The sequence below is a fragment of the Nyctibius grandis genome, chromosome 4 (genome assembly GCF_013368605.1).
Source record: "Nyctibius grandis isolate bNycGra1 chromosome 4, bNycGra1.pri, whole genome shotgun sequence".
NCBI classification, from domain to species: Eukaryota; Metazoa; Chordata; class Aves; order Nyctibiiformes; family Nyctibiidae; genus Nyctibius; species Nyctibius grandis.
This window is the reverse complement of record NC_090661.1, coordinates 99,977,570-100,003,531: the sequence shown is the minus strand read 5'-3', so window position 1 is coordinate 100,003,531 and position 25,962 is coordinate 99,977,570. Positions and strand designations below refer to the sequence as shown.

Below are 25,962 nucleotides of genomic sequence, written 5' to 3'. Positions count from 1 at the left end.
ATCAGTTGCATCTGCGGGTGGGCACACGTGGGAGCTCCTGCGTTTCTGCTGCCGGGACACTGGGGAACACCTCTGGTCACAGAGCAGCTGGCCAGCAGCAACAGCCTGGACAGGAAAGACAGGAGCAAGGCGAAGAGGTAGGCTAAAGCCAACAAGGATGCAAAATAAAGGAGTAAGAAAAACAAACAGTGCTGACAAGAGTTAATTTGTGCAGCTTTTTAAAAAAATAAACAAAAAAAATAAAACCAACAAACATATGACAACTACCTGCAGCCAGATTGACTCCAGCTGACCATGGTGCATTTCTCTCTCACCTTCCTCTGTTTCAGGAACTGAAAAAGTACCTACTTTCAGCTGAATACCTCTGGTTTGCAACTTTGTAGCACTGAACCGTTGCAAAAATCCTTGCACCTTCATTAAAGTCAAGATATAGAAACAGGAGCCAGATCCTGCGGCTGCTTCACAGCCTGTGTGCCCTCACCCCTACTGGGCTCAGCCGCCCTGTATGGGCTCACTACAGCCCAGCACCAGCACCCGCAGCCTACGCAACTCAGATGGTGCAAGGCACCCCGAGACTAACTTTCGGCCATTAACCGTAAAAACATTTTAAAGACAGAAGTTATGAAAGTAGATAAAAAGAAAATGTATTATACAATTAACTCAAAATTCCAGATCCAGGTGGGAATGTGAACAGTGTGAATTCATGAGGTTTACAAGCAGCAGTAAACTGAAACACTCTAAGACTTCTCTTCCTACATGTTTCCTAAGGTGACGTTTAATCATAGACAGCCTGTGTGCCTTTTTCCCTACAAACAGCAAACTATCACCCCAAGGGCAACAGTCTTCTATTTCAGACTGTAGTCCAGAGACCATACATAAATATTCCTGGCACTTTTGGTGTTAGCCTTCTTTCATTCCTCCACATTCAGAAAGTAACTCACAGCTCCACCTCAATTACTGCTCACTCTTTTCTAACTGCCTTGCTACTACAGCCAAGAATCCATTAGCAAGAAAAAACAGAATCCACAAAAACCCATCAGTAACCCAATTACGTTTGTTAAAAGCAAAGAAACACAACTGTTTGAGTAAAAACTTACAAGAACTGGAAGAAATCCACATCATTAGCTTCCCACTGTAAGCTTCTCTAGATCATCTTACCCCGATTGTAGGAAAAAGTGTGTTTCTCACAGATTCACTCAGCCAGCATTAGCGACTAACCAGCTTGGGGACTGATGGAAGACCAGTACGGGCTAAATAGCAGTCACCCAGCTTTTAAGGTGGATTGAGCAAACCACACGAGCTCCTTTCCACCTTCGATGGCGTATTATTGCTACTTCAGCTAACCAATTTAATGTTAGCTTAAATATATTGTGTATGTTTACATTCCACTGAATTCACAGTGATTGAAGGGTAAACACACCCTACAAGGCTTCCTCTGCTGTTGGCGGTTAAGACAAACTCATGCCCAAAGATCTTGACAATCCAACTGCCACCAGCACAAACAGAGTAACAATTTCCCTTCTCAGTGAAAGTAAAAGCAGACAAAAAGCCCAGTGTCCAACAGAAATTAGATACTTGAATGCTTTACAATCAACATTATACAGTTAAGGAACTTCTCAAAATTAAAGAAAATGCCAAAGGATGAGTTACCTTGTATTAATCCAAAAAAAAAGTATAAGCACCTAAAAAAACATAACACACATACTGCACCTTCACATGGCATGACCCTTCTACGTGCCAAAGTGATTCAATCTCAGGGAAAGGTAAACGGCATCTTCCTTTGAAGGTTTTGATAGAGGGAGATTTCAGTTCTGGTAAAGATTTCCACTGACAGATGCTCCACTGACTAGACAGATTCAGCAAACCCATCAGCAACTGGCCATACCAGACATATATCCGTCCAATAAGAGCAACAGCAATTTCTCAGCTAGTGCTGACCTCGGTGGTCCTCCACCCTCCCACATCAGTAAACGGTTTGCAGCTGCTTCCCACCGCTCCAGCTGCAGTGGCTCTGTACAATACCTTGCTGCAGTCAGCTCCGCAGCATCCACGGGGTCAACGTTTCCATACGCTGCAGAAACAGCTAAGGGTTGCTCAGAAGGATCAAGGGGAGAAGCCAACTGTATATCATCACCTGGCCCAGGAGGGCTGCGGAGAGAAAAGACATGGAAAAAGGCAGCCTTAGAGGTCTGAGTTATTGCAGAACTATTGTCATTTGGCTGTCTGAACCCCTGGATTTAGCACGTGTATGCTAACTTGTGTGTTAGGGAACGCAGTGAACGGTGTTTTTAATATAAATCGCTTTTGTGCACAGCTCTATGTTCCCAGCGGCCTGAAGTCGCTGGATTTTTGTCTGTGTTACAACTGCAGGAGCAAGGAAATAGTACAATCCAGCTGCAAATTAACCCCATTTTGATTATGATTTTAAAAAGCAAATGAGAAAACAAGCTACTGCTTGAACAAGAGAAATGGCAAGACTTTCTTAGTCAGAAACCACGTAACACACAGGGAGCTTGAGTCTGGCTTTCACCTGCCACAGAGCTGCGCAGGGGTTCATCAGTGGGAGCACAGAGTCAGACAAAGGTGTCCCGGGTGTTGTCTGGTTTAACCACCCCTGAGGGCTCAGCCTGCTGTAGGAAGCTTTGAACTAAGATGTTTACAAGTTCTGAAGTCCTCTAGCTTCTTAGTATAAAAGGACCAATTTTCACTCATCACTAAGAGTTGCATATACTTATAGCACAAACTGGGGTGTCCCCTCTGCTTTGCCTGAAAACGAGCATTTAGAAAGTAGACCTTGACAACAGGATTGCAACTTCTTTCTTATATACATAAGGAGTAAATCGCAGATGGGCAGGTCTTGTTCTGGCTACTGACACAGCACTAAGGGTCTTTTCTGTGAACGTATAGAAAGCACAGCACAAGCCAAACCTGCAATTGAAGCTGTTGCACTGGTGTGCCCCAATCAGGTGAGAAACTGAAACATGGGAAGTTCCATCTGAATACGAGGAGGAACTTCTTTACTTTGAGGGTGACAGAGTACTGGAACAGGCTGCCCAGGGAGGTTGTGGAGTCTCCTTCTCTGGAGATATTCAAAACCTGCCTGGACGCAACCCTGTGCAACGTGCTCTGGGTGAACCTGCTTTGGCAAGGGGTTGGACTAGATGATCTCCAGAGGCCCCTTCCAACCCTTAACCATTCTGTGATTCTGTGATTCATTCTGTTTGCCTGCCACCGCTCACATTTGCTGCATGACACCCTCCCAGACAGAGATTTTCATACAGTCTACGGACAACGTAACCTGAAACGCGGGCTTGGGGAGGTGATGGCAAAGCTGCTTGTTGCCAAGCCACCCTGCTCTGTACAGGCACAAACAATGAAGCTATCTAAAAGCTGCTCAGACCAGTTCCACAAGTGACATTCCTGGGCATCACAGCCGCCTTCGCCTCGAAGGCTCCCGCCACCAGGTCCCTGCTGTAAGTCCTCTGCAGCAACCGGCCTTTTAGGCCAATTTGTTTCAAGAATCGAGCCCTGTAAAAAGGCCACGAGCTTTTTCCATTCCATTGCCTGAGTTCTGGGTCAAGTCTGGATCTACATAAAATGACTTCCAAATTCTCCTTATGACAAGCATGACTGAAATACTTTTCAAAGGAAAATACCTCACAGTTTAACAAGCAGTTGCTTACTAACAGCTGCAGTGAGTGCACTAAATTCAGCCCAAAGACCAAGGGGTTCAGTCTGTTATTAGTGTGTCACAAGTGAAAGATGTTGTCCATCAAGTGTCCTTAGGCTCTTGAATTTCATAATTTCACTTTTAAGGCCTCTACTTATCCTTGAAAAGAGATTTTCCAAGTCACTGTTAGAAGGCAGGTACGCAAACAGGAAGTTTCAGACTAAGCTTGACCCGTAGTAGTCATTAAATATCAACGAATGAATGAGAAATAGCTGCATAAACCTATGTAATTTCTTCTGTTTAAACGTAGGAGGTTTGACCTCTGTCTATGTAACAAGCGTTCGAACCAAGGCAGGAAATGTATTTAAAATATGTAGAAAAGCACAGCTTTACACACGTGGACATGGAGGCAAGCAGGGTCAGCTCCTTGGCACCAGCCCTGGGAACACGGCGAGGGCTAGGTGCTCTGGTGGGTCCACTTGTTGCTCTTCTACTGACACCAGTGAGCTGCAAACCTTAAAACCCTAATTTCATACTAAAGTTTTAAAATGTTTTGACGCTGGTGCTAGAGACAGAAGGCAGCTACGGGTCTTGGCATTTTCTCCCCGTCCACGTTTTTCCAATCAGGAAAGCTGGATGTGGCTCCCTTTGAACAGTCAACATCAGCTCCAAGTTTACTCCAAGGGAAACCAATAAGCATTTCGAGCCCCACTATCTCCTAGCCCCAAACATGTGGTTGCTTTTAATGAGATAAGGGTAAGATTTATAGGTCCTGCTCTTACTCCAGAAATCTCTGGAAATGGCACCAACCACCGCAAGGCAGGGCTGAGCTCTCAGCACTCTCAAGACCTGCTATTTCATTTTCTTCATGAAACGAGAAGTTGCTCACTGGGTAGAGCAAGGCTGATTGATAGACAAAATCCTCTAGATTTCATACTTGGCTTTGTAAAACCTCGGGCCAGAGAGTTAATTTTTTGAGCCTCAGTTTACACGTGCGTAAGAAAAATTATTCATTGCAAAAAAATATTGAAAGGATTACTGTTTCTTACACTGCAACTCTTTGCAAGGGAAAGAGATCTAGTGGCATCTATATCAGTTCAAATTCACTCATTCAAACATATTGTACCTCATAAAATTTCTTCCATTTTATTAAGTAATTCCTTCATAACATTAATTTTTACCTTCTCTTACTTTATTTTGTAGTTTATCTCGTACATTAGCCACATTCATTGAAATAAACTTCATGTGTAGAAAATCCAACAATAAACTGCGTTGCACCTTTGGTATTTCTGTTCTCTAAAAGTATTTTCATGATTATTGGGACTCCAATCAATATAATTTAGTAGAGTAGGAGGTAAGAAGCTATTTCTCAGATTAGAAATCAACATTACAGGTATCAGAAACTAAAACTAATGTTGTTCAGGAAACAGCTCAGGACTGCTGCATAAGCTGCCACCACAGGATTAAAAACAAACCAACCTCTCTTTTTGCCCCCCTCCCCGTACTATTTCTTGTGAGGTAATTTAAGATCAGTTTAAATATTAATAGAATTTTAGGAAAAATATGAGATTCAAAGATTGAAATGGGAAGTCTGGCTTTATTTCCCAATGAACTAAGGGGACATCCACACAACCAAATGATGTCCCCACAGGGCAAGTCCATATGGCAGCAAGAGCTTGAAAAGCTCTGACAGAGCAATGACTGGGGGTCACCGGTTACTTTTGCTGGTCGCTATGCATAGATATAACCAAGGCTTTACTTTTACCAGCTAAACACACACTCACAGTCAAAAGTTCAAGTTTCGGGAAATATGCTGCCTTTTGTAAACCCAGCAAAGACTTACTTATGCATTTAAATATGTGATCTTGGAAAAATCTCTCAAATTCCTTCTGTACTCTGAAGGAGAAGCTACGCCTTAAGTGCCTCTCATCAGCACTTTGTATTTACACTGCAGGACCTTCCGCACACCTCAGCCAGGCTGAGTCCTGCTGAGCTGGGCACTGTACAAACACGGTAATGAAGGTATCCAAGAGATGAACTGGCATGTGTTAATTAAACAAATAAAATCACTGTCATACAGGGGACACATGAGTTTGATGCACAGTTCTGTGCACAGCAGCATTTCTATGCTTATTCAAGAAAGACATTACCACCAAGACACCAGAACTGGCTCCGGGGGGGGATTACTCCAGTGTCTCAGATGATCCACATGCTCTTCCTCTGAGCCAGACTCCAGCAATCAGCAGAACAGCTCTGGTGCTGGGTGACCATGCTCAGAGCGCCCAGCGAGAGCCAGCCCAGCCCACTGTGGCTTGGGCAGCACCTCGGTCACACCTGTCCCCAAGGAAGGGAACTGCCACCATCCTGGCTGAGCAACAGGAACAAGCTGCAGCTCCCCAAGGCTGTGGGCTGCCTGCAGTCCATGCGGGAAGGCGCGACTGCCCGGCTCCAGACACAAGGCTGTGCTTCCAGCAACAAGGGGGTCCCTTCTACTGCAAATTTCTGTACTGATAAAGTAAGAAAGGAAAACAAATGCAGAAACTGCATTCTGGAGAAATAAAGCATCTTTTAAAAGACTGCCTGAAGGTAACACCCCACCTCTGAGAAGCAACCCCAGAAACCCAGGTGCACAGCAGCTGGCAGTCCCTGCAGGTAACTCCAAAATACGCAGCCGAGCGGGATGATAGCGCTATCGCTGTCAGGCAATCCGGGCATGTGATGATGGAGAGCAGTTCTCAGAAGCGATATTTTTCTGGCAGTACTTGTGGAAAGCCTGACAAGATAGAGAAGTTCTCTCTTGGCAGGGGATGGTGTTTATAGTCACACATTACCTGAGGGCCTGGACTTCCTCTCTCACCCAACCCTTCCTGCTTAGAAGTCCCTTAACTTTTTGTAACACGTGTATCCAGACTGATCACCGATGTGATTAGTCAGACCATAAAATAGAAACATTATTTTTTTTGCCTGAGTATTCTACATTACTGTGGTCACATTAAAACCTGAAAGTTATGGTGAGTTACTACATTAGACAAACAAATACAATTATTTCAGATTAAAAGACTTAAGGGGACTGAAACACACATTACAGTATTACTTCCTTCACAAGCTAAAAGAGGGACAACAGAAAGCCACATAAAAGTGTTACAACTATAAATCACGCCTGCACAGGATGAATAAGCATATTTGCTGTAATAACTGTCAACCATTATAAAAAGCCCATAACGTCACCAGCATGTCTCTTTCGGAGCCTCTGAAGGGCTCTCAGTCACGTCCTGATGTCATTGCTGCAGAATTCAAAAGTCTCCAAATTCCAGCTAGTAAACCTGAACCAGAAGTTTCTCAGTGCAACCAAAGCCCCCCCCAAAAGTCTCCTCACCCGCTGACACTCCGGCCGAGCACAAACCCAACCACAAGCCATGGCAGGAGCCACAAAACCATCCAGCCTCTTTCTTGGAGGTAAGGAGAGTTAATGCTCTCGCAGAGCTGGAGGCAGCGCTGTGGGAGCAGGAGGGCATTGTACTCGGTAGAAGTGTTATTTTTCAAAAAAGTTGTTCAAAGGGAAAAAGAAAAAGACAGAAAGAAAAGTGCAATAATCTTTTGAGAGAGAGAAAAGCAGTAGCAAACAACAGCTAACTTTTAATTTCTGATACAGGCTGTAACTACACATTGCTTTTGTTATTTCCTTGGCTAACTTTCCCCTCACAAGTGTCTACTTACCAAGGCCAGGAAATAATCACCAGCTTCGCTATTCTCACTCATCCTCGCTTCCAACACAACAGGCCCTTCAGTTTAACACACAAACTCCCTTCACTTCCAGCTTGGCCGGGGCTCTGAAACGTACAAAAGGCCGAGGAATAGGAGCCTGGAGCTGTTGCTGCTTCTCAGAGGCTCCTCCCATGAGGCTCCCCGAGGAAAGGCCGTAGCGACCGAGCCTGCCGCGCCCCGCGTCCTCCCCCGACGGGGTCCGATGCCTCCGGGGCGGCTGCAGCCGCCCCGGAGGCATCGGACCCCGTCGGGGGAGGACGCGGGGCGCTTGCAGCAGGAGATGAGGACACACAGGACCCCCTCATACTGCCCAGCGATGAATCTGCTGCTCCCACGTGGGTTTTGTTCTCGCTTTTTTTTTTTTCCTTTTTCTCTTCTTTTTTTTTTTTTTTCAGTGGAATTTCTTCCAGGAGTTTTTGAGTCACGGCAAGGCGATGGCTGCTCGGGAGTTTCCATCTGCTGCGGATGGTGGGGGGATGCGGACAGATTAAATTACGATGTATGTAACACATACACAAATACCTCCTTAAGGTTTTAAAAAGCGCTTCAGCGGAGCCTTGCTTAATTGAGGGTGTTTGGCAACTTTTTAAAGCTTCGGGATGCAGGAACGGGGTTTGGCCCGACTTTAAAGATAACTTTTTAAAAGTTTCAGGGTGCAGGAAAAGGTTTTTAACAACTTCCACTGAAACTTTATTTGTTTATAGCTGTAAATCTAAGCCAAACCTTTTTATTCCTACTCTAATTCTTGTGTTTAAAGTCACACAGGTTTTCTTACAGATTTCTTTACCTGTAAGAAAATGGAGCAGTTTTAATTAGTCGCATGCCCTTATTAATCTCTTAGGTTTCCTATGGGTTTATTACAGCACAAAAGAATGGCTTCTCAGGTAATTAAGTCTTTGCATTGAGATACACCAAATTGCATATACAAGCTGCCAGCACCCAAGGAATTAATTGAGTCTCTACCCAGGGAGATCATTATCATGTTTATAACATGTCATACAATAACTATAGACTAAATGTCTATAATATCTATCCCACAGCAAGACAGTTGGTAGATTCATTGCTTACCAAATGCCCAGTCGAGATATTTCAGATAAAATGGTGGGGTTACAGCCTTAATTTAGCCGAGTTACTTTCCCAGCTGACTCCATGTGCACTCTGCCCAAACTCTAGACATTCAACAGCGGTGCCAGCTATGCCTGCTTGGGTGACAAAACTACCATTTCATCTTCTTCAGAACTCAGTCCAGCTCTTCACGGGACTGTGAATCTCGTTTTAATGGTAGGGTACACTAATGATACCTCTCAAAGCATCCATTCAGAACTGAGCCTCAGGTGGTAAAAGGTATTCATCTATTCTTTTTAGTTTTTCTTTTGACTCTTGAACTGTTTCTCCTTCTAGCCCTTGTTCAATTTTCTATGAGCAAAAGGAGGGAATGGATTTTTGTCCAGGTAAATTTTGTGTTACAGGAGAACTTTCACATCTAGTCCAAAAGCAGATGACAGGGATTTCCCCTAGATGTGCTCATTGCTGCTTTTAACAATTTGGATAGCTGTACAGGAAACAAGAATATACCAAATGATCCCTGGAGACCAAACCAGATACTGTAACAGGTGAAAATGCTGAAAAACATGTAGACTACCAACATCACCTGGGCTGCAAGGTATGGCTCATCCAGGGGCAAGCACCATGCACGGTATGTGGAGATGTCACTTAGTTGAAGCACCAGGAGCCAGTAGCATCCACTCTGACAGCAAGAATTAAGATCAAGCTGAGAGTTAAAGTTTCTGGGGAGAGCAGCTCTCTCCTATCCTGCCTCCCAAGCAGCAGGAAACCAGGCATGGAAAAAGTTACTGTGATTTCTGATACAGGTACAAGCATTCAACCACCCGTTCATTTTGGGGGGGAAATAAACACTTTTGTCATCTGGAAACCATTTCACAAATAGCTTCTGCAGGTACAACAGCCCTGAGGGGAAGGGAGACCCCGGAGAGAAAAAGATTCATTAAAATACATTTTGGTTTTCTTTGCAAGCAGCACTTCAGTCTGGCGCAAAGCCGTGGACACAGACTAGCTACGTTCCTGCTAACAGAACCAAATTTAGCATTTTTGGAATGAAACGGTCATTTTGCTCAAGTAACGTGCCTCTCCCTGTTTATTCATTAGCCTCTTGCTGCACCAAAACCCTTTCACCTACTGCTAAGCAGTCTCAACCCACTTTTGTCACAAAAACATTTCTACTTTCCTCCCAGTGCCCTCTGCTACTTAAACATAGGAAAACTGATAACACAGTAACTCCAGGAACACCGGTGCTAAGGTGTGCTTGATTACCTGATTTTCCTGTGTGAATTAATTGATCTGCCTTAATAGAAGGCTTGAGGGAGGAAAGAGGAAAGAAGCTGAAAAGCAACAGGAAAACAAGAGATAAGCAACCTCCCAGCAAGGCTGGGGAGACAATTACAGGACAGGGGCTGACTCTCAGGCTGCAGCCTGCAGTGACACACTGTCTGGCTGGGGCTGGGAGCCCGCAGATCAAAGAGCCGCAGAAGAAAGTGTTGCAAAAGATTTCTCTGGAGGGCCGGAGCTGGATATGAGCAGTGAGCTTGCTGATGAGAGGGACTCTGCAGCAGGAGACATCCCTCAGGATGGTCCTGCTGGAGTCCGACCCCTTCCCTAGCTCCCAGGGAACAGTTTGTCTCAAGGAAAGGCCAGAAAGCATCGGGATGGCTTATATTGGGGGGACTATTGGGTATTTTTTAATGTAGATCCCAATCATTTTTAAGAACACCAATATTTTTCATTTAGGTGAGGGATTTTATCTCAACAATCAAAGGCAGAAGAAACGCATTCATGCCCATCGGAGGGGAGATGCTGCCAAAACTGCTGAATTTTGTCCAAGGGCGGTAACCACCCAAAGGGTGGTTTGCTCAGACCCAAAAGGACCAGAGGTTCTTCAGCCTGGTAATTTCTGTTTCAAGTACCTTCCTTTGCTAGATCCCCACTGTTTCCTTTTCTATATATGTATGTGTCCGCTAAAATAACATTTACCAAGCTAAGATGAGAGAAGTTAGCCAGGTTGCAACCTTAGGGGAGGAGGAGACCCTGAAAGAAATAATCATCTTTTTAGTTTGGCAGTGCTAAGCAGTTCACGGCACAGGTATAACGAAGTTCCTGTGGTGACACTAGTTACCTGACATTACATAGGCACACGGTGCTGGGAGGCAGAGCAGGTGCATACATCACCCCTGCTTCCACATCCCACGCTGCTCCTAACTGCAGGACCAACACATGAATATTCTCCTCAGGCACACAACGTTTTTACCCTACATGCAGGAAAATGACAATTTGAATTACAGAAAAAATAAAGGTACTTAATTAAGTTCAGTACCTCCAGAAGTGCTGGGTTCCAGGACATCAGTTTAGGTTGCGTTTTCAGGTCTGGACTATGACCTGAGAAATGTCATATCTAGAAACCCCGTCATTCAGGCTGTGCTCCGCAGTCAGGGTGCTTTCAGACTGAGGGTGGACACCTGGTGAAAGCTTCTGATGGACACCGTACTGCTAGTGGTGACCCACTCTGCCCAGCTCCTGTGGATTTGATCTGAGGGTGTTTCCTATAAACCATGTCACTTTTGCCAAACCAAAGCACTTGGGGAGGGGGAATGAATCAGCCCTCAAAAAAACCCATGAAAACCCCATGAAATTGGCTTGGAAATAATATTATATTAGATAAATGTAAAAAAAAAATACAAACCCCACAGTTTTTCTTTTAAGTTTGCATTCTGGTTTTAGAGAATACAGGATAAACTCGGATCAGATTGTCAAGTTTTTCCATGTAAGCATGAAAACATGGCTGGGTCTTCTCCAACTCTTTAAACTGAGGTTATCACTAGTCTCTAAGCAAATACAAATACTACACTATTTGTGATAAATTTGCAAAAAAGCTGGTAAAACAGCAATGCCTATGTTTGTTGTGAACAATAAGGCTGCATCATGCAACCGATCTTTAAGAAAATGTGTGTATGCGATTTTAAATTGTTCTTTGTGATAACTTAGTGCCCATTTTTAAGGCCATTTGCAACAAAGAAAACCATATAAATGTACTTCATTAGGTTTAAAATTAAAGAGGAGTTTCTCTTTTGCATTTCCTAATCAGAGGTTCATAGTCACACACTCTGCAAAACCACAGACCCAATGAGCTGCAGAGCAGCCTGGCCGAGATATCCAAGCCACACCTGAACTCCGTATTTCCACTACTTTCCACGTACAACTTGCCCACAAGCATCATTTGTGGTGGTTGAAAATTAGGTTATGCAATTCCCAGCAATTTTTATTGGCTTCTGCTTTGAAAATAAGGAAAGTTTAATGTTGACCCATTACATTTTGAAGGATCAAAGTGATGGGAAACTTCCATTTTGCAAATTTCTAAATAAGTAAGATCAATTTTCAAAAAACTCTAGGCTAGATTCAAAGCCTCACAAATTCCAGTGATAACCTCTCTAGCAAACCAAGTTTATCTGGAGTTTCTACCAGAAGAACAACATTTGAAATGCATGCTGCGTGCACAGAAGTTTCATGTACCATCACAGCATTCAAAAAAAAAAAATCTTGGAGACTTTCAAATATTCAGAAAAACTAACTCTATATTTTGTCTCATTTAATGACATTGTTAAGAAGGGGAGATGAGAGTTTTAAGTGTCCATTTATTTTCATGACAGCTAAATTTTTTTTCTTAGTGGTCAGAAACTGAGCAATGCATACGTGCTTTTTGCTTTCATTCCAGGAAACAAATCCAATCTTCTCTGTCTGCTGCAGGGTTATTCTTAGCTGGCTTTGATACTTCTATCAGCTAGGAGAGCATAACAATGTTATCATGCTAACAAATTCCAAAGATTTTACATAAGCTCTTGGGTGCCTTAAAAAAAAGAGGCTTTATTGATTACACTGCTTGTATTTCATTAGCCAAAGGAGATAGGAAAAACAGGCTGAAACGGAATAAAAAAGCAGTTTGATGAATTTCAGTTTCATGAAGCAAGTGCTCCGCGTTTTTCAGAGCAGCATTTACAAAGAGAAGCCAAGCTTTACAGGTTTGAGATTGAAAAACACCAGTTAGTTCAGGTCAACGAATCATTTAAATCCTACTTGTCTACATACAGCCTATTTTCCTAATTTAATTTTTTTATCCTTTGAAACAACTAGACACCCCCCCTTATTTAAGCAAAGAAGGATAACTGGGAGTACAGTGCTTGGAGGATGGCCTGGGTGAAAAAGGATCACAGGACTGCGCAGCATTCTCCCTGGCTGATCTGTTAGAGGCTCAGGGCCAAATTCTTTTCTGATATCACTCTGCTGGAGCAGAGATTTTGGCCCAACATCTACTGACCGTAAGGGCAGGCTGCAGCCGTAGCCTTTTCTCACACAGCTGTCTTGAAAGGAAAGTACCAAAAGGTAAAAAAGTGAATTAGTGAATTTAAAATAGAAACAACTTTGCAGAGTCTTGGGGCACTTTCAGACCGCTGGTTATTTCCCTGAGGACCATGGATGAATGGGGCAGGTACTGCACGGGGAGAGTAGGGAAGAGGAAGGATTAAGCCTGGGTGAACAAAGAAGAGTTCATCAGGAAATGCTTAGTCTGGGAGGAGATCCCAAGCACATTTCAGCAGGGAGAACAAGATTAACATACCAGACTAGGGCTGGTTCCTGACAACAGCACAGCATGGTGGCACTCAGCATTTCACAGGGACCTTAGAATCCAGAACAATTAAGCCTTTGATTGGAGCAATTAACATTTCTACACTTACTGCAATTTGAGATGCAGAGCTTCTTGTAGGCCAAAGAGCCTCTACCATAAGAATTAACCTGTCAACATGAGTGTAGATGAACAGGCCCAAACAGACCCATATAACAATTTTTGACTTTTCCAGAGTACCCAAATGTTAAGGAACAGCAATATCTAAATAAGCCCCACCTGCTGTTAGCAGTGCACATCTGAGCTTCCGTATACCTGGGCCAATATTGATAAGATAGGCTCCAAGGACATCAACATAAAAGATAGCAGGAGGAAAAACAGAAAGCAAAGGACAAGGTAAGTGGTACGGAGTTCTGGCTCTTCAGTCATGTCTCCAGAGGAGTCTTTGTTGAGAAGCACTACTGCAAGGCAAGCACGCCAAGATGCAGAAAAACTGAAGGAAGCCACATCCAAGTCATGGAGAATATGCCTGTATCAGTAATTGCTGTTCTCAGAGCTGCCCTGGGCAGGGTTCAAAGCTGGGACTAATCCTACTTTGCATATTCTATTAGAAACAGTGGAACTAGCTCCATGGTATCCAGTTTTGCAAGAAGCCAGAAGATACAGAGTTGGAACAGAGAAAATATGGGGACCTGTAGGATATGCAAAAACAATTTTGAGAAAATAGGCAGCTTACTTGGAAGAAGCAAGGTTGAAAAATACATCTGGGGAAAGCTAATCAGAAAAAAAAATCTGAAAGTAATTTTTGACTTAATGAGAAAAGAAGACAAAAATTGATGCTAAACTGCCTGTCCAGATATTGGACAAAGTATTACAGTGTCCATGCTGGATTTCTTTAGCAAATGCCTGTAATTGATTGAATAAATGTAATTTCTTGAGAAACACAGAAGGATGTGTGAAAAAAGCAGCTCATGTATCATCCATCCATGTCAATACCTACCTTACGAATATGTGCAGGTTCTCAGGAGTGTTAAAGAATGTTTTCAATACAGCAAGAAGTACCAGCAATTTGGCAGGACCAGAGATGATTTCCTTCTGTACTTTTGTGTAGCAGAGGCATATGGAAATAAGATAAAAAATAACCAGCATGGTATCACATACCTGGTTTTCCACTAGTATGTGCCTTGAGTACAACAGGGCATACTATCAAATCAGCATTTTACAAATACTTTACACTGACTTAGACGCTGCCTAAAACAGCAGTCAGTTCTGTCAATGGCATCCATTAGAGTAGATGGCAAAACTCCCTTTCACTTCTTACAAAGCAATGTGAGATGTCCTCTGGGTAAGAGTGAAGTTATCTTAATTTTACTCTTCCATGAATAGAAAAAACCCCAAATTAAATATCACATACTTCACACAGACAAAATTCCCACAGACCTCCCCATCCAGTTAATTTAATTAAGGACTGCAGGCTGAGCTGCTTGCATCTCCAAAAGAACAACTGTAATAACAGTTGCACCTACTGAGGATAACTGACAGCAAAATGGGGGAGAAATAAAGAGAAATAATTCATATGCGAAGGGAGAAGGGCAGGAGAGAGAGACAAATAGCCTGATTAATTTTGTGCATTTCACTTATGTGTAAATCACCTTCAGCTATTTTTCCCTTTATTGTGTGATGCTGAGATGCTGCACACCTGAGCTAGTAGAAAGCTGCATAATGACTGTTTTGATAAGTTTCCTTTTAACTCCAAACTCTTCAGATGCTAACAACACAAAGCCTTAGTGCTCAAACCCACTTGACTGATCTGAAAAGCAGTTCTACGTTCCATACCTCATCCAGCAAGACTGTTAAAATTTTTAATACTGTCTTTGTTACGCAGACAAAAAAGACCAAGTCAGTATTTACTAAGGAGTGAACATTCTTTTCTGACTTATTGAACTTGCCAATTTTTGATGGCAAGAATAAAGCATGAAGCAAATCCAAAAGTATGCCTGGACCAACTTTAGAGATCTTGTCTGACCTATGCATAGGACGTAAAGAATGTTTTTCAAGTAGCTTTGCTGATGCCAGCTGCTGCAATGTACTTACCATATAAGAATATTGTTTAGATTCATAAGTGATGTGAATCAATGCAACAGAACTCTCCATTCTGTAAAAAACAATGGCAGTGATAGAAGAGTGCCTACAATACGGTGCTAGAGAAGGGAAAGGGCCCTCACGGTGAAGTTTCTTGCAGTTTCAAAACCTGTTAGGAAACATTTGCCCCCAAACCGGCACAGTGCCACAGCCTCTTTGCCCTTTAAGGCCAGCTTTATGTGTCACTCATATAGTGAGGAGCAGGTCAAGGTACAGCCAGCGAGGAAGGTTCAGGCACCACAGGGAATGAATGAGCACCTGCATGAGAGCTATGAAAGCACTGCATCTTGTCTATTGATTTGCATAGACAGGTTGGAATAAGGATTGCTTCTGGAGGCAGTAGCACCAGAAGCTCTGGGAACGCCAAGCCTGCACAATGCCCTCCTGCATTCGAGGCAGGTGAAGGTACTGGGCGTATTGCTCGGCCCTGCAGCAAGCACAGCCCATTCTGCTCTGCACAGCAAACTGGTTCTGCTGAAGGATGCAGAAGAGAACCTCACCTTGCTGCAAAATGAGTGTCAGTGCTTGCAGCATGCTTACGGCTCCTTGCGCTCTTCCCTCACTAGCACACCCAGCCCCAAGCCCAGCCTGTGAGCATCTCCACAACCCTGGAACACCCAAAGGCCTGTTAACAAGCTGAGCGTTTTGCCAAACCAACAAATCGGAGAATGATGCAATCTGTTCTCTGTACCTTACAGATGCACATCTGGGAATGACTTCATAGTCTCCCATAGTGTTCAAAAAGCTTCTTCAGCACTTTTTCCAAGAGACAATCACAGTTTGTACGTACCAGCCAGTAGAATTATAGAAAGTTGTCAAAAAACTCTATGCCACCTCTAAACATTTCTAAAATTTTGCCGTCATTTCTGATTTTGTTCCGTGCTCTGCTCAACGGCTGCCGTACCCCACGATGCAAACAAACCGGAGCATTTCAGTAGCATAAGGTATAAGGACTCCCTGTACATACATGAACCTCCTTTCTCCCTCCATAAAAGAATGAAGAAGTATGGGTGTAGACATTACAAAAGGAGAAAAAAACCCCTCAAGTCCTGTTCTTCCTTTCCAAGTAAAATCAGACAGCAAAATGGAGTGGCTGGATGCCCAACAGTAAGGGGGAAGGACAACATTTTGATGCCCAGATGTGGCCACCATGAATACAGGTTTTCAGTCATGGACTTGGTAGGGAGATAGAAATGTCAAAACCATTAAAGACTGGTCAGTGTGTTGGACCCGCAGAAGACAGACCAGCTGGCTCAACAAATGCTTTCTTACTTCTCTTTTACATTATAGATGCGTATTTCTCTAAGAAACCAGCCTGACCAAAAGCAGAGACTCCTCTACCTGTGAGAGTCCCCAGTGTTTAAGTCTACAACACTGCAGTCGCGTACGGCTCCACGTGCAGTATCTCCCGCGTGCGTATGCACACTCGGTGTGTGTGTGACACCACTTACAGCTGCAGTCCAAAAGTAGCAGCTGCCTGTTGATACAAACCCTCACGCTGGAAAAACAGGTGATAATGAATTCTTAAAGCATATGTAAGTATTAAGCAACTACTCCACGAATTGCCAGCAGCTGTTACAAGAACCCTGCCCTGCTTGCCACAGGTATTTATTTAAAGTATGATACCCGCCCTGATATAAAACACATGCATGGACATATGCATGTGCTGCCCCAGAGTCCCTTAAGGTTGCTGAACCAGGCCATGTCAGCAATTCGTTTGGTGATTTCAAACCTACCCACTGTGAAGCTTCCCATCATATAAAGGGAAATAGAGAGAAAGGAAAGGAGCTAGGGAGAAATAGCAGGGTCTAATTTCATTGTCATTTCACAGACAGATCCTTAAAGAGAAAGTCTCATAGCTGTTCAGAGTTCCAACACTGCTAATGTTCTTCTGATGTACATTTTGCTCACACAATTAGATCACATTCAGTCTCCGTCCCAGACTCATATACCACAGGAAGAACTCCCCCACATTTTCATACAACAGAAACGCTTCAGGTATTTTCACTTACAATATGGTTTTATCATTTTAACTTTTAAGGAATGCGGCATTGAAACATTTCCCCTCCTTATTCAGTTAGTATCATCTATTTTTTTTGTAATGCTTAGAAAGATTCCATCTATGCAAACCTTTCACTGATGTTGTCTGAAATAGTTCAGCATTTCACTGTACCCTTCTGCTCTGCTGTTGTCTCTTAGCAATTACAGCTATACTTGCCTCCTCTGGTATGGGAAGGAGAGGGACAGCGTGCAAGAAAGTTGCTGAGGTTACAGAGGAAGCAGTGACATGACTAGATAAAGGGAAAGCACTTCTTCTGAGATCATAATTCTTTTGAATTAACTGCACCTCAAACTGAGAATTCAGACAGCAAAGTAGAAACTCACAAAAAAGTCTTAACTTCATTAAAGAAGTCACTGCTAGGTTTGGAAAATAAAAAAAAACAACAACTCTTAGGCTCCACAAATCCCAGCTAAGAAGAATTCACATCTGAAACAACTCCATGTCATTAGAAACACTGAATAACACAGTGATCAAAGGCACTGTCAATACAATTATATTACGCAGGAGGATAAGAGGGAGGTCCAGACAACTAACAGTGTGAGTAACTGGGTTATACTGTAGGCTTGTTTTTAAATACTGCAATACACCATGTGAATGCTGCAGGTCTCATTTAACTGGGTCGCCAGAACTTACGCAAAAGTCTACTAACTTAAGGCTAGAAAGTGCTATTTGTTTGCCTAACTTTAGGCTACGAGATGTGAACACTGGGAAGCGTAAGCAAATCCCCACAGGTAAGGGCAGGAACCTGGACCAGCAGATGGAACAGGTAAGAATGGTGCTGCTCAGCTTTTAGGACCCCTCTGCCCTTACAAATTATTTCAAATTTTTTCCACATAGTCCACATTTAGAAGCAACAGAAATTTAACAGAAATTTAAGAACAGAGTAAGTGCCATGCCCTCCCAAACCGCCCAGACAATGGGTATCCGCCTTGAAAATTGTATCCCTGTCAAGCCCCAGGGTCCTGACAACCATTTCACATAGTAATTTAAAGTAAATACCTTTCAGTAGGTAATCCTGCCACAGCCATGTCTTGAAGTTCATTGAGGTCAGGGTTCTTAGGCTCAGTTAATGCAAGCGGTGATGGCTTTCTCGTGGCATCCTGAAGTGAGCTTTCGTGTTCTGAATTCATCTTGCTCGGCTGATTTTCAGCAACAGTGAGATCTGTACATGCAGAATGCTCACCCTGCTCCATCACAGGAATGGTTAGAGAGTGATTTTTGTACAGGGCTGTCTCCTGCTCTTTAGTGCTCATGTTTATAGCTAAGTCACCTTCACCAGTGACTAACATCCTTGCAGTACCTGTTTCAGGGATGTCTCCAGTTTTTTCGTTACCTGTCTTTTCTGTGCTTAATACCGCGTCACTGTTCTCTGCTACACCTCCCTCAGTCATATTGCTAGATTCTAGTTTAGAGTCAGTTTGCAAGCTATCATCCTGGCTTACTTCATTTTTTAAGTAATCTATTAACCCACGCATGGTCACTTCCTTTTCTTGATGTGCATCTTGTGAATTTTCCAATGTTTCCAAGCATTTCCTATTTACTGGATCACCCTGTATCATCTGCATATCATTCTGAGACTTAATATCATGCAAAAAATTGCTGTGAATGTGTGTCTCCTGATTTTCCTCAGGTGACAAATTAAAATTGCCTAGCAATTCTTCATGATTGTAAGATCCTCCCGGGACAAGTGTTGAAGCTGCCATGTCAAAGATGCCCTTGGCAATGTCTGGATCACCGTACCCACTTCTCTCCTGTTCATTTGGCTTAGGATCCTGGCACTGTTCAGTAGGAAGACTTACATCCTCTTCAGATGAAACTGGTTCTGCATTACACTCTGTAATTAAGTTACTTCCCTCTGCGGTAGCAGCATCTTCTAAGTCCCTCTTCTGTACATCGCCTGTAGAGATAACAGCTACAGTGGGTTGTTGCTTACTGTCGGAATATGCAGGGAAGTTCTCAGCTGCTGCCCCATCAAATGAAGCCAGTCCTTGCTTCTTTACCTCTAAGCTTATTAGCGATTCAGGATCAACGCCACTAGCACACACGCCTTCCTTTCTTTCCATCTCACTGCTCTCTGGATGCTCAGGGGTTTTGTTTGGCTTTTGCAGATTTTCCAGAGCGCATTCAGCAGGTGTAGTGCCATTCAATCTAGGGAACACTTCTAAACAGCTACTGGGCTGCTTATTTTTCTCATTGTCCTGGAGACTTGCTGGTGGCAGCTCTGCCACTGTATTTTCTTCTTGCAGTGATTTGCCTTTGGCAGCTTTGCAGGAAGTCTCAGTAGCTAAAGACAACTCTTGCGCCTCTGCTTCTGAGGTGCCTTCAGGAGCTCCTTCGCTCGCCTTGTTTGATTCTGAAAAGTTCTCAGCACCACACAGTTCTGCTGTATCCTTGGCCACTGGGCTCTGCTTGAAGCCTGCATGGTTTTCAGACAAAAGTTGGGGTAATTCAGCACTCAGTGTGCTGTGGACAGTTTTTTTAAATATCTGGCTGATATGTTCCCTAAAGTTGGGGAGGCTGGAGCCGATGTCCAGAGAGCTGCAAGTCAGAGCCCCATGCTCCCCTCCAGAGTTCTCTGCAGACTGCTCAGAAATACTGATCTCTGCCCTAGTTATGTTATTATTCTCTTTTGAAAGCTCTTCCATTTTTTCTGAATTCCCAGGTTTCTCTAAGATCTTACCGTACTTGTCATCTACGCAGATATCGGTTGCAATTTCCTCATTACAGCCTTCTTGTTTACCAACAGATGAAAGGCTCAGCAGCTTCCCTTCTAGAGCAGGGAGAGTGAACAGGGACTCTGCTGAACTGTCACTTTGCTGTTCTTTGAAGTTTACCTCATTTTTTGTTTCTTTGGATTTAATTGCAGTTATCTCTTTCTTCAGCTTCTCAGAATTGAACTGTGACAAGTTTCCAGTACTCTGCCCCATATTTAAAGTCTCTGGCAGGGCTAAACTTCTGTCTTCATCACCCTGAAAACTTTGGTCTGGAACACCTTTTTCATTAACATGCATATTCCCCGCAGAGCTGTTTTCTGAATTTTCTATTTTACTTGTGCTTACTCCGGGTGAAGGACCTAAGTGCACAGACACCTGAGAACCTGCAGCAACCTGCAAATTAGAGTTACCTTCTAAGGTGTTTTGGCATGCTACAATTTCCAGCTCATTATTTAGTAATTCCCCCCCAGTACCATTGTTCGTATTGTTTCCAGGTTGCTGGCTTGGATGGCTGAGTGCAGAGGTCCGTGTAGAGAGGGCTGTAAAATTTGCTTGACAATAACCAGGCTCCTCTGGTGTCTTTTGAATGCAGCTGGATTTATACGACTTATCAGTGGGAATTACTTCCCCGTGTGCCCTTAATGGTGAAGGAGATCCTTGTGCCCCGGGGCTTTTATCACTTTTCATATTGCTCGTTTCTGTGACAGAAGCACTGTCCTCACAACTTATCTCCACGTTTCCATCTTTCTGGATGATTTCCCCATCAGTAGTCAGACCTTCAATCTTTTCCAAGTTTTTTGCCATTAATGGCATTTTTCCTTGAGTTTCTGGATAAGATATTTGAGGATCATTTTTCTCAGAATTATCAGAAGTATGTGCTATTTCTGTATCACTTGGCAAAGCCTGTGATATGTTAGTGGCACTTGCTGAATTCTGTGTCCCTGCAAGAGCGTTTATAGCAGCAGCAGCAGCACAGCTTTCACCAGTATTATCCTTTATCCTGCATACGCTGCCTGGCTGTTCATTCTTGTCAGATTCTTTAGAAAATGTATTGGTATGACATGCTGCTTCATGCTGACTAGCTGAGATCAAAGAATTATTATCCTGCTCGGGCTTGTTTGAGTTGTGCTTACTGCAGCAGTTTTCTTCTGCCTTAAGATCAGTTTTGTTTTGCTCATTGCAATCTTGCAAATTAAGCATGGTCACACCAGAAATGTTTTGTCCCTGTTTGCTGCTGCACATACCCTCTGACAGCACGGCACTGCTTTCATCCTTGTCCTTTTCTTTTGCTGTGTCAGAGTCGCACTGGATCGGTGCTGGACCTAGCACAGAAGATTCTGTATTAAGGTTGTTTGAAATGTTTAGAGGTATTTCTGGTATGTTGCTGTGATTATTTAGGTCCAATGGCCGTTCAGTTTTTAGAGCCCTTTCTTTGTGTTCCTGATCATCTGCTCTTGTGACAGTTGTCAGACTGCTTTGGTGTTTCTGTTGTTCAAGTCCTGTATTTGAAATCCAGTCACTGTCACCAGCAACAGACACTGACTTCTCCATTTGCTCTGCTTGGGGAAGAGCAGTTGGAACATCTGCATTTTCCTGCGATTCTCTGATAGTGCACTCCAGGGTCTCCAAAGAGCTACACGTGTCACTCTCAGAGGGGCACTTGTTTTCACTGACGTGGCTGTCACCCCCTTCCTCCACGTGAACTTGCTGAGGAGTTAGTCCTGAAGTACCGACTGCAGCTTGGGAGGTTTCTAAACAAGCCATCTGCATATTTCTGTGACTCTCTGCAGCCACTTGCTCCAGCTGAGCTTGCATCAGCACATCAGATTTCCATTTACTTTCCAGTGCCAAATCTTTGTCCTCCACGAAACTTTTCACCGCAGTTTGGTGCTTGTCTTGTTGAATACCTTCATTTTCTTTACCATCCACAGCACTGCTTTGTGCAGCTGCAGCTGCAGGTCCTTGCTCTGGATCGCTGTGAGGCACTTCAGTGATGTGACCATTCTGTTCTTTGGGTTCCAAAACCCGTGAGGCCTCCTCAGTTTCTACAGCCATGCGATCCAGAGTCACTGCCAACTCATTTAAGCCCTGGAGCTCGAGTTTTGATTTGGACATTTTTGCACTTCCTTCTGACTTGCTATAGCTCTCAGGCTTTTCTTGACTCTCAGTTTTGCACTCAGATTCCAACACAGTTTCTCTAGCAAAAGCCTTTTCCCAGGACTCATCCTGCTTACTCTGCTTAATATTATTGTTCTCAGAGTGGAGGAGCGGTGAACTGTGTGCACCAGCTAAACAAACTTTTTCAGTCCCATTGCAGCCTGGCTGGCCCGAAGTTTTGTTGTCTGCCTCCATGTTAAAGCAATCAAAACTCAGTGGGCATTCCTCCCTTGGAAACTGCGGTGAAGCCACGAGCTTATTCTCCAGGTCATCTGTGGCAGCTGTTTTCTCTTTACTCATTTGTTGTTCAGGTTTACCACCAAGAGACTGTGAATTGTCTTCCGGAGATTTAAAGTTACTGTCTAAATCCAGAGGCTTTTCCCCAGCATCTTCCCTTAGGTCACTTGTTGAAGCCTTTTCACAAAGACTGAATTCTTCAGGACTGTGCCCCAGGTGGGTACCTCCCGTGTCCTGGTGGTGGCTGCTAACAGAGTTCAACAGTTGTCTTTCCACCCCACTTGACCCCTCAGGTAATTCACTGGTTTCTGTCACTTGTGCTGCCTCTGTTCTGATTTCGTTTTTTTCTCCTGTCACACCCGCCTCAGTTTCTTTTTGATTCAGCTCTGTCGATCTTCTCAGAGAAGTACTTAATGCATATTCTTCCAGTAATAATCTTTTATCTATCAGGGAATTTTCCTTGGTGGGATTGATAATGCTTTCAGTTTCAGAAAGTGTGGTGCTTTCTCTAGACACATCATCAGCTTTTATAATTTCATTGCTACTGGCTTCATCTTTTAGGCTTTCAGTTGTGACAGCTGATTTTTGTTCTTCCTCTCGCTTAAATGATAAATGCTCACTGAAATACTCGGCACTAACAAGCTCATCCTCCTTTTGAAGCTCCCTTTGAAAAACGGGTTCATTTTTTCCAGAGGCTGTTTTCACTGCTTCACTCTTCATTGGATCTTGAGAGTCATTTCCAGGCACATATTCCCTCGAAGGCTCTTCAGGCTTTGGTACCGGGAAGAGATTTGGAGGGGTAGAAGGCAACTCTGACATTAAAGTACAGGCTTCTGATTGCTCCCCTTCGCTTCCAGATAGAGCTGGATTTGCCTCATTCCCTTTAGCTGTTGTTACAGCCCCCATCTGTAGATTACAGACTTCACTGATCTCAGTGAAGCCCTGAGCATTCACAATTGCTCCAAATTGTTCACTGTCTGAGCCTCCTGTTGCTGGATAATTTAGGATTAAGGTTTCCTTTTTTATTAGCAGACCCTCTCCACCATCTGTGTTCTGTCTACCTTGTTGCATTACAGTCTGCAGCTGACCTACTTCCAAAACTCCTCGCTCCTGCTTGGCCTCCTGAGCAGTAAAATAATCTCCTGTTTCTTTACCCTGGGGAAACGTGCTGACATGTGGTTCCCTCATGCCACCCAGCTGTTCACTCTGCCAGAGCGATCCTAATTCACTCAAACTCATTTGTGTGACTCCTTGCATTTCTGTAATTGCTGCAGGAGGGCTAGGCTCCAGGCCTGGGTTTCTGGGATCATCCTCACTGTTTTTCATAGAAGTGGCAGCAATATTGTCACCTTTCGGGCCTCTGTCCACAGTTACAGCATGTGCTATTCCCTCTTCTTCGTCATTCACTGGACCTGGTGATGGCACTGCTTCATTGCAATTTGAGGTTGGTAACTCATCATTGCTACGTGTAAGATCTGCTGTGATGTGTTCTTTGGCACAGTCTGCTAAAGGCGTTGAGGTAGGCAGACTTCTCTCTCTTGGTTCTGCAGCCTGCTTTAAGAAATCAGAGCCTGTTTGTCCTCCATGTTCTTGCAAGATATTGTTCTGTCCTGTCACCTCTGAAGACACCATGCTTGAATTTGGATTGGATAAATCTTCAGCACTGTAGCTACTGATGCCTTCATTACTGATGCTGCCAACAATGGAAATATTTATTTGTCTCACGTCAATAAAGAAAATGAAGCAAAGAATAATAACAATTCGTGCCATTGATGTTTCAAAGCCATGCAGCACATGCACTGAGAAGCTAATAATCTGCTTTCAGGAGCTAAACCATCAGACACACATTACAGTGATTTAAATGCTTATTACTCTGGGAAACATCCCCAGCCTTACCTGACAGCTGCCATGCTCATGGCATGTGTTTTAACCATTCCAAAGTCTGTCTTAGTTAAGCATGGGGAGAAGGGACACACACCTAACACACTAAGGGAGCAACATGGGAAAAAGTGCCAAAAATACTGGAAAAACCACCAGTTCCTCAAAGAAAGGTTTTTCATTTCTGCTTCTACGAGGCTACTTTGTGCAAAGCTAAAGGCTGTGCTATCCACAGTAACTGCTGTTATCTGGCTCTACTTCTATTGTGTAGCAGAAGGTTAAGAAGGGCCCATCTGTTGAATGTTTTCTCCAACTAATCAGCACAGCTGATTCTCACCAAAAGGTCAAAGGTCTCGCCCTGCCTCACGTTGCCATACAATGATACACACCCTATGAGGTCATTTTATTGTAGTGTTTGATTTCAGTGCATATAAGCTATAACTGTTTGTATGACCTCTTTCCCCACCCATTAAAGATAAGATAGAATAAATGGAAGCAGAGATGATGTGGGTGCACTAACTGCAGAGAAGGAGAAGTTATTTTTAAATTTTTCACATGCACTGTGTGGATCTCAGTATCCATACCTAGGTTTGTCAGGGATGGAATAGGTTAGCCTTGTTCTCTCCCTCACCTCCCCTGGGAAGCCTGGGCATGTTTTCATTGCCTTAGGTGACATGGGTGAAAGATCAACTCAAAACTGAACATGGAGTTGTATCTAGGAGCAAGGGGCATCATTTACTTAACATTAAATAATAAATGTCCCACCTCTCCCCCCATCCAAAGCAAGATGCACAGACGACGCTGTCAAATGCTCGGAGGTCAGTGTGATGGCAGTGCACTCTAGTTCCATAGCTGCACGGAAAGAGTTCATTCATGATGAGCCCATCACCAGAGCTCTGCCACAGCTTGGCAGTAACAGGCTACACGTCAGAAATTCAAAGTGCCCTAGAGATCAGAGGTATACAAGATGCTTGAAACACCTTCTGTAAGGCCGAGCATAGATTGGATTTTAAGTAATCTCCAGAAACCTGAGAAGCCTCTCTCCCCTTCTCTGCCCAAATTTTATGCACAAAGTACTTGACCGAAAAGTGGGTCAGTGACCAGCCCTCAGGTCCCTGCAGTTTAGGTTCATGTTTATACAAACACTGCCCCTTCGGTAACTGTCGACACAGCATTAAATCCCCATGCTCTTGGGATGTGCTATCGCACACAAAATGCACTTCCAGGTGGGGTTAAAACCCCTTCTTATACTGAGGACAATTTCTTTATGAGAGGGCTGAACGTGAGCCTTAAACCCTGAAAATCTTCTTCAGAGTCATTACAATGGAAAATCAACTAGTCTTTAAAGAGCTATTGAAATTTGCCTATATTTAGGACAAGCCTCAAATCTAAGCTAAAATATCTATACCATACAATTAATTTATAGTTTAACCAAGTTTCAACAATGCTTGGCATCAGTTTGTGCATTTAATTTATAACAGTAATACATTTTATTTAAACTTTTAAAAATTCTTTTGCCCTTTTTTTTTCTTTTCCTAGCACACTGAAAACACCTGTCTATATAAAACTTACTACACTGGGAACAACACAGGTGGCAATGCAACATCTGGTATCTGTTGGATCGCTGACAACATGGGGCATGATGGGA

The 25,962-nt window shown here is 43.5% G+C and overlaps 1 protein-coding gene across 4 annotated transcripts in view; it reads right to left on the bottom strand.

Moving 5' to 3' along the window:
* The window catches only part of TACC2 (transforming acidic coiled-coil containing protein 2), a 150,187-nt gene that overhangs the window by 84,757 nt on the left and 39,468 nt on the right, over positions 1 to 25,962 (bottom strand). For 3 of the 4 annotated variants that reach the window (XM_068398076.1, XM_068398078.1, XM_068398077.1), the window contains exons 6-7: positions 18,328 to 24,129; positions 2,023 to 2,148 (exon numbers count right to left, since the gene is read on the bottom strand). In XM_068398076.1, the coding sequence (XP_068254177.1) occupies positions 2,023 to 2,148; positions 18,328 to 24,129 (5,928 nt within the window). The remainder of the gene's footprint in view (positions 1 to 2,022; positions 2,149 to 18,327; positions 24,130 to 25,962) is intronic. The other variant, XM_068398079.1, reaches the window with a different exon arrangement.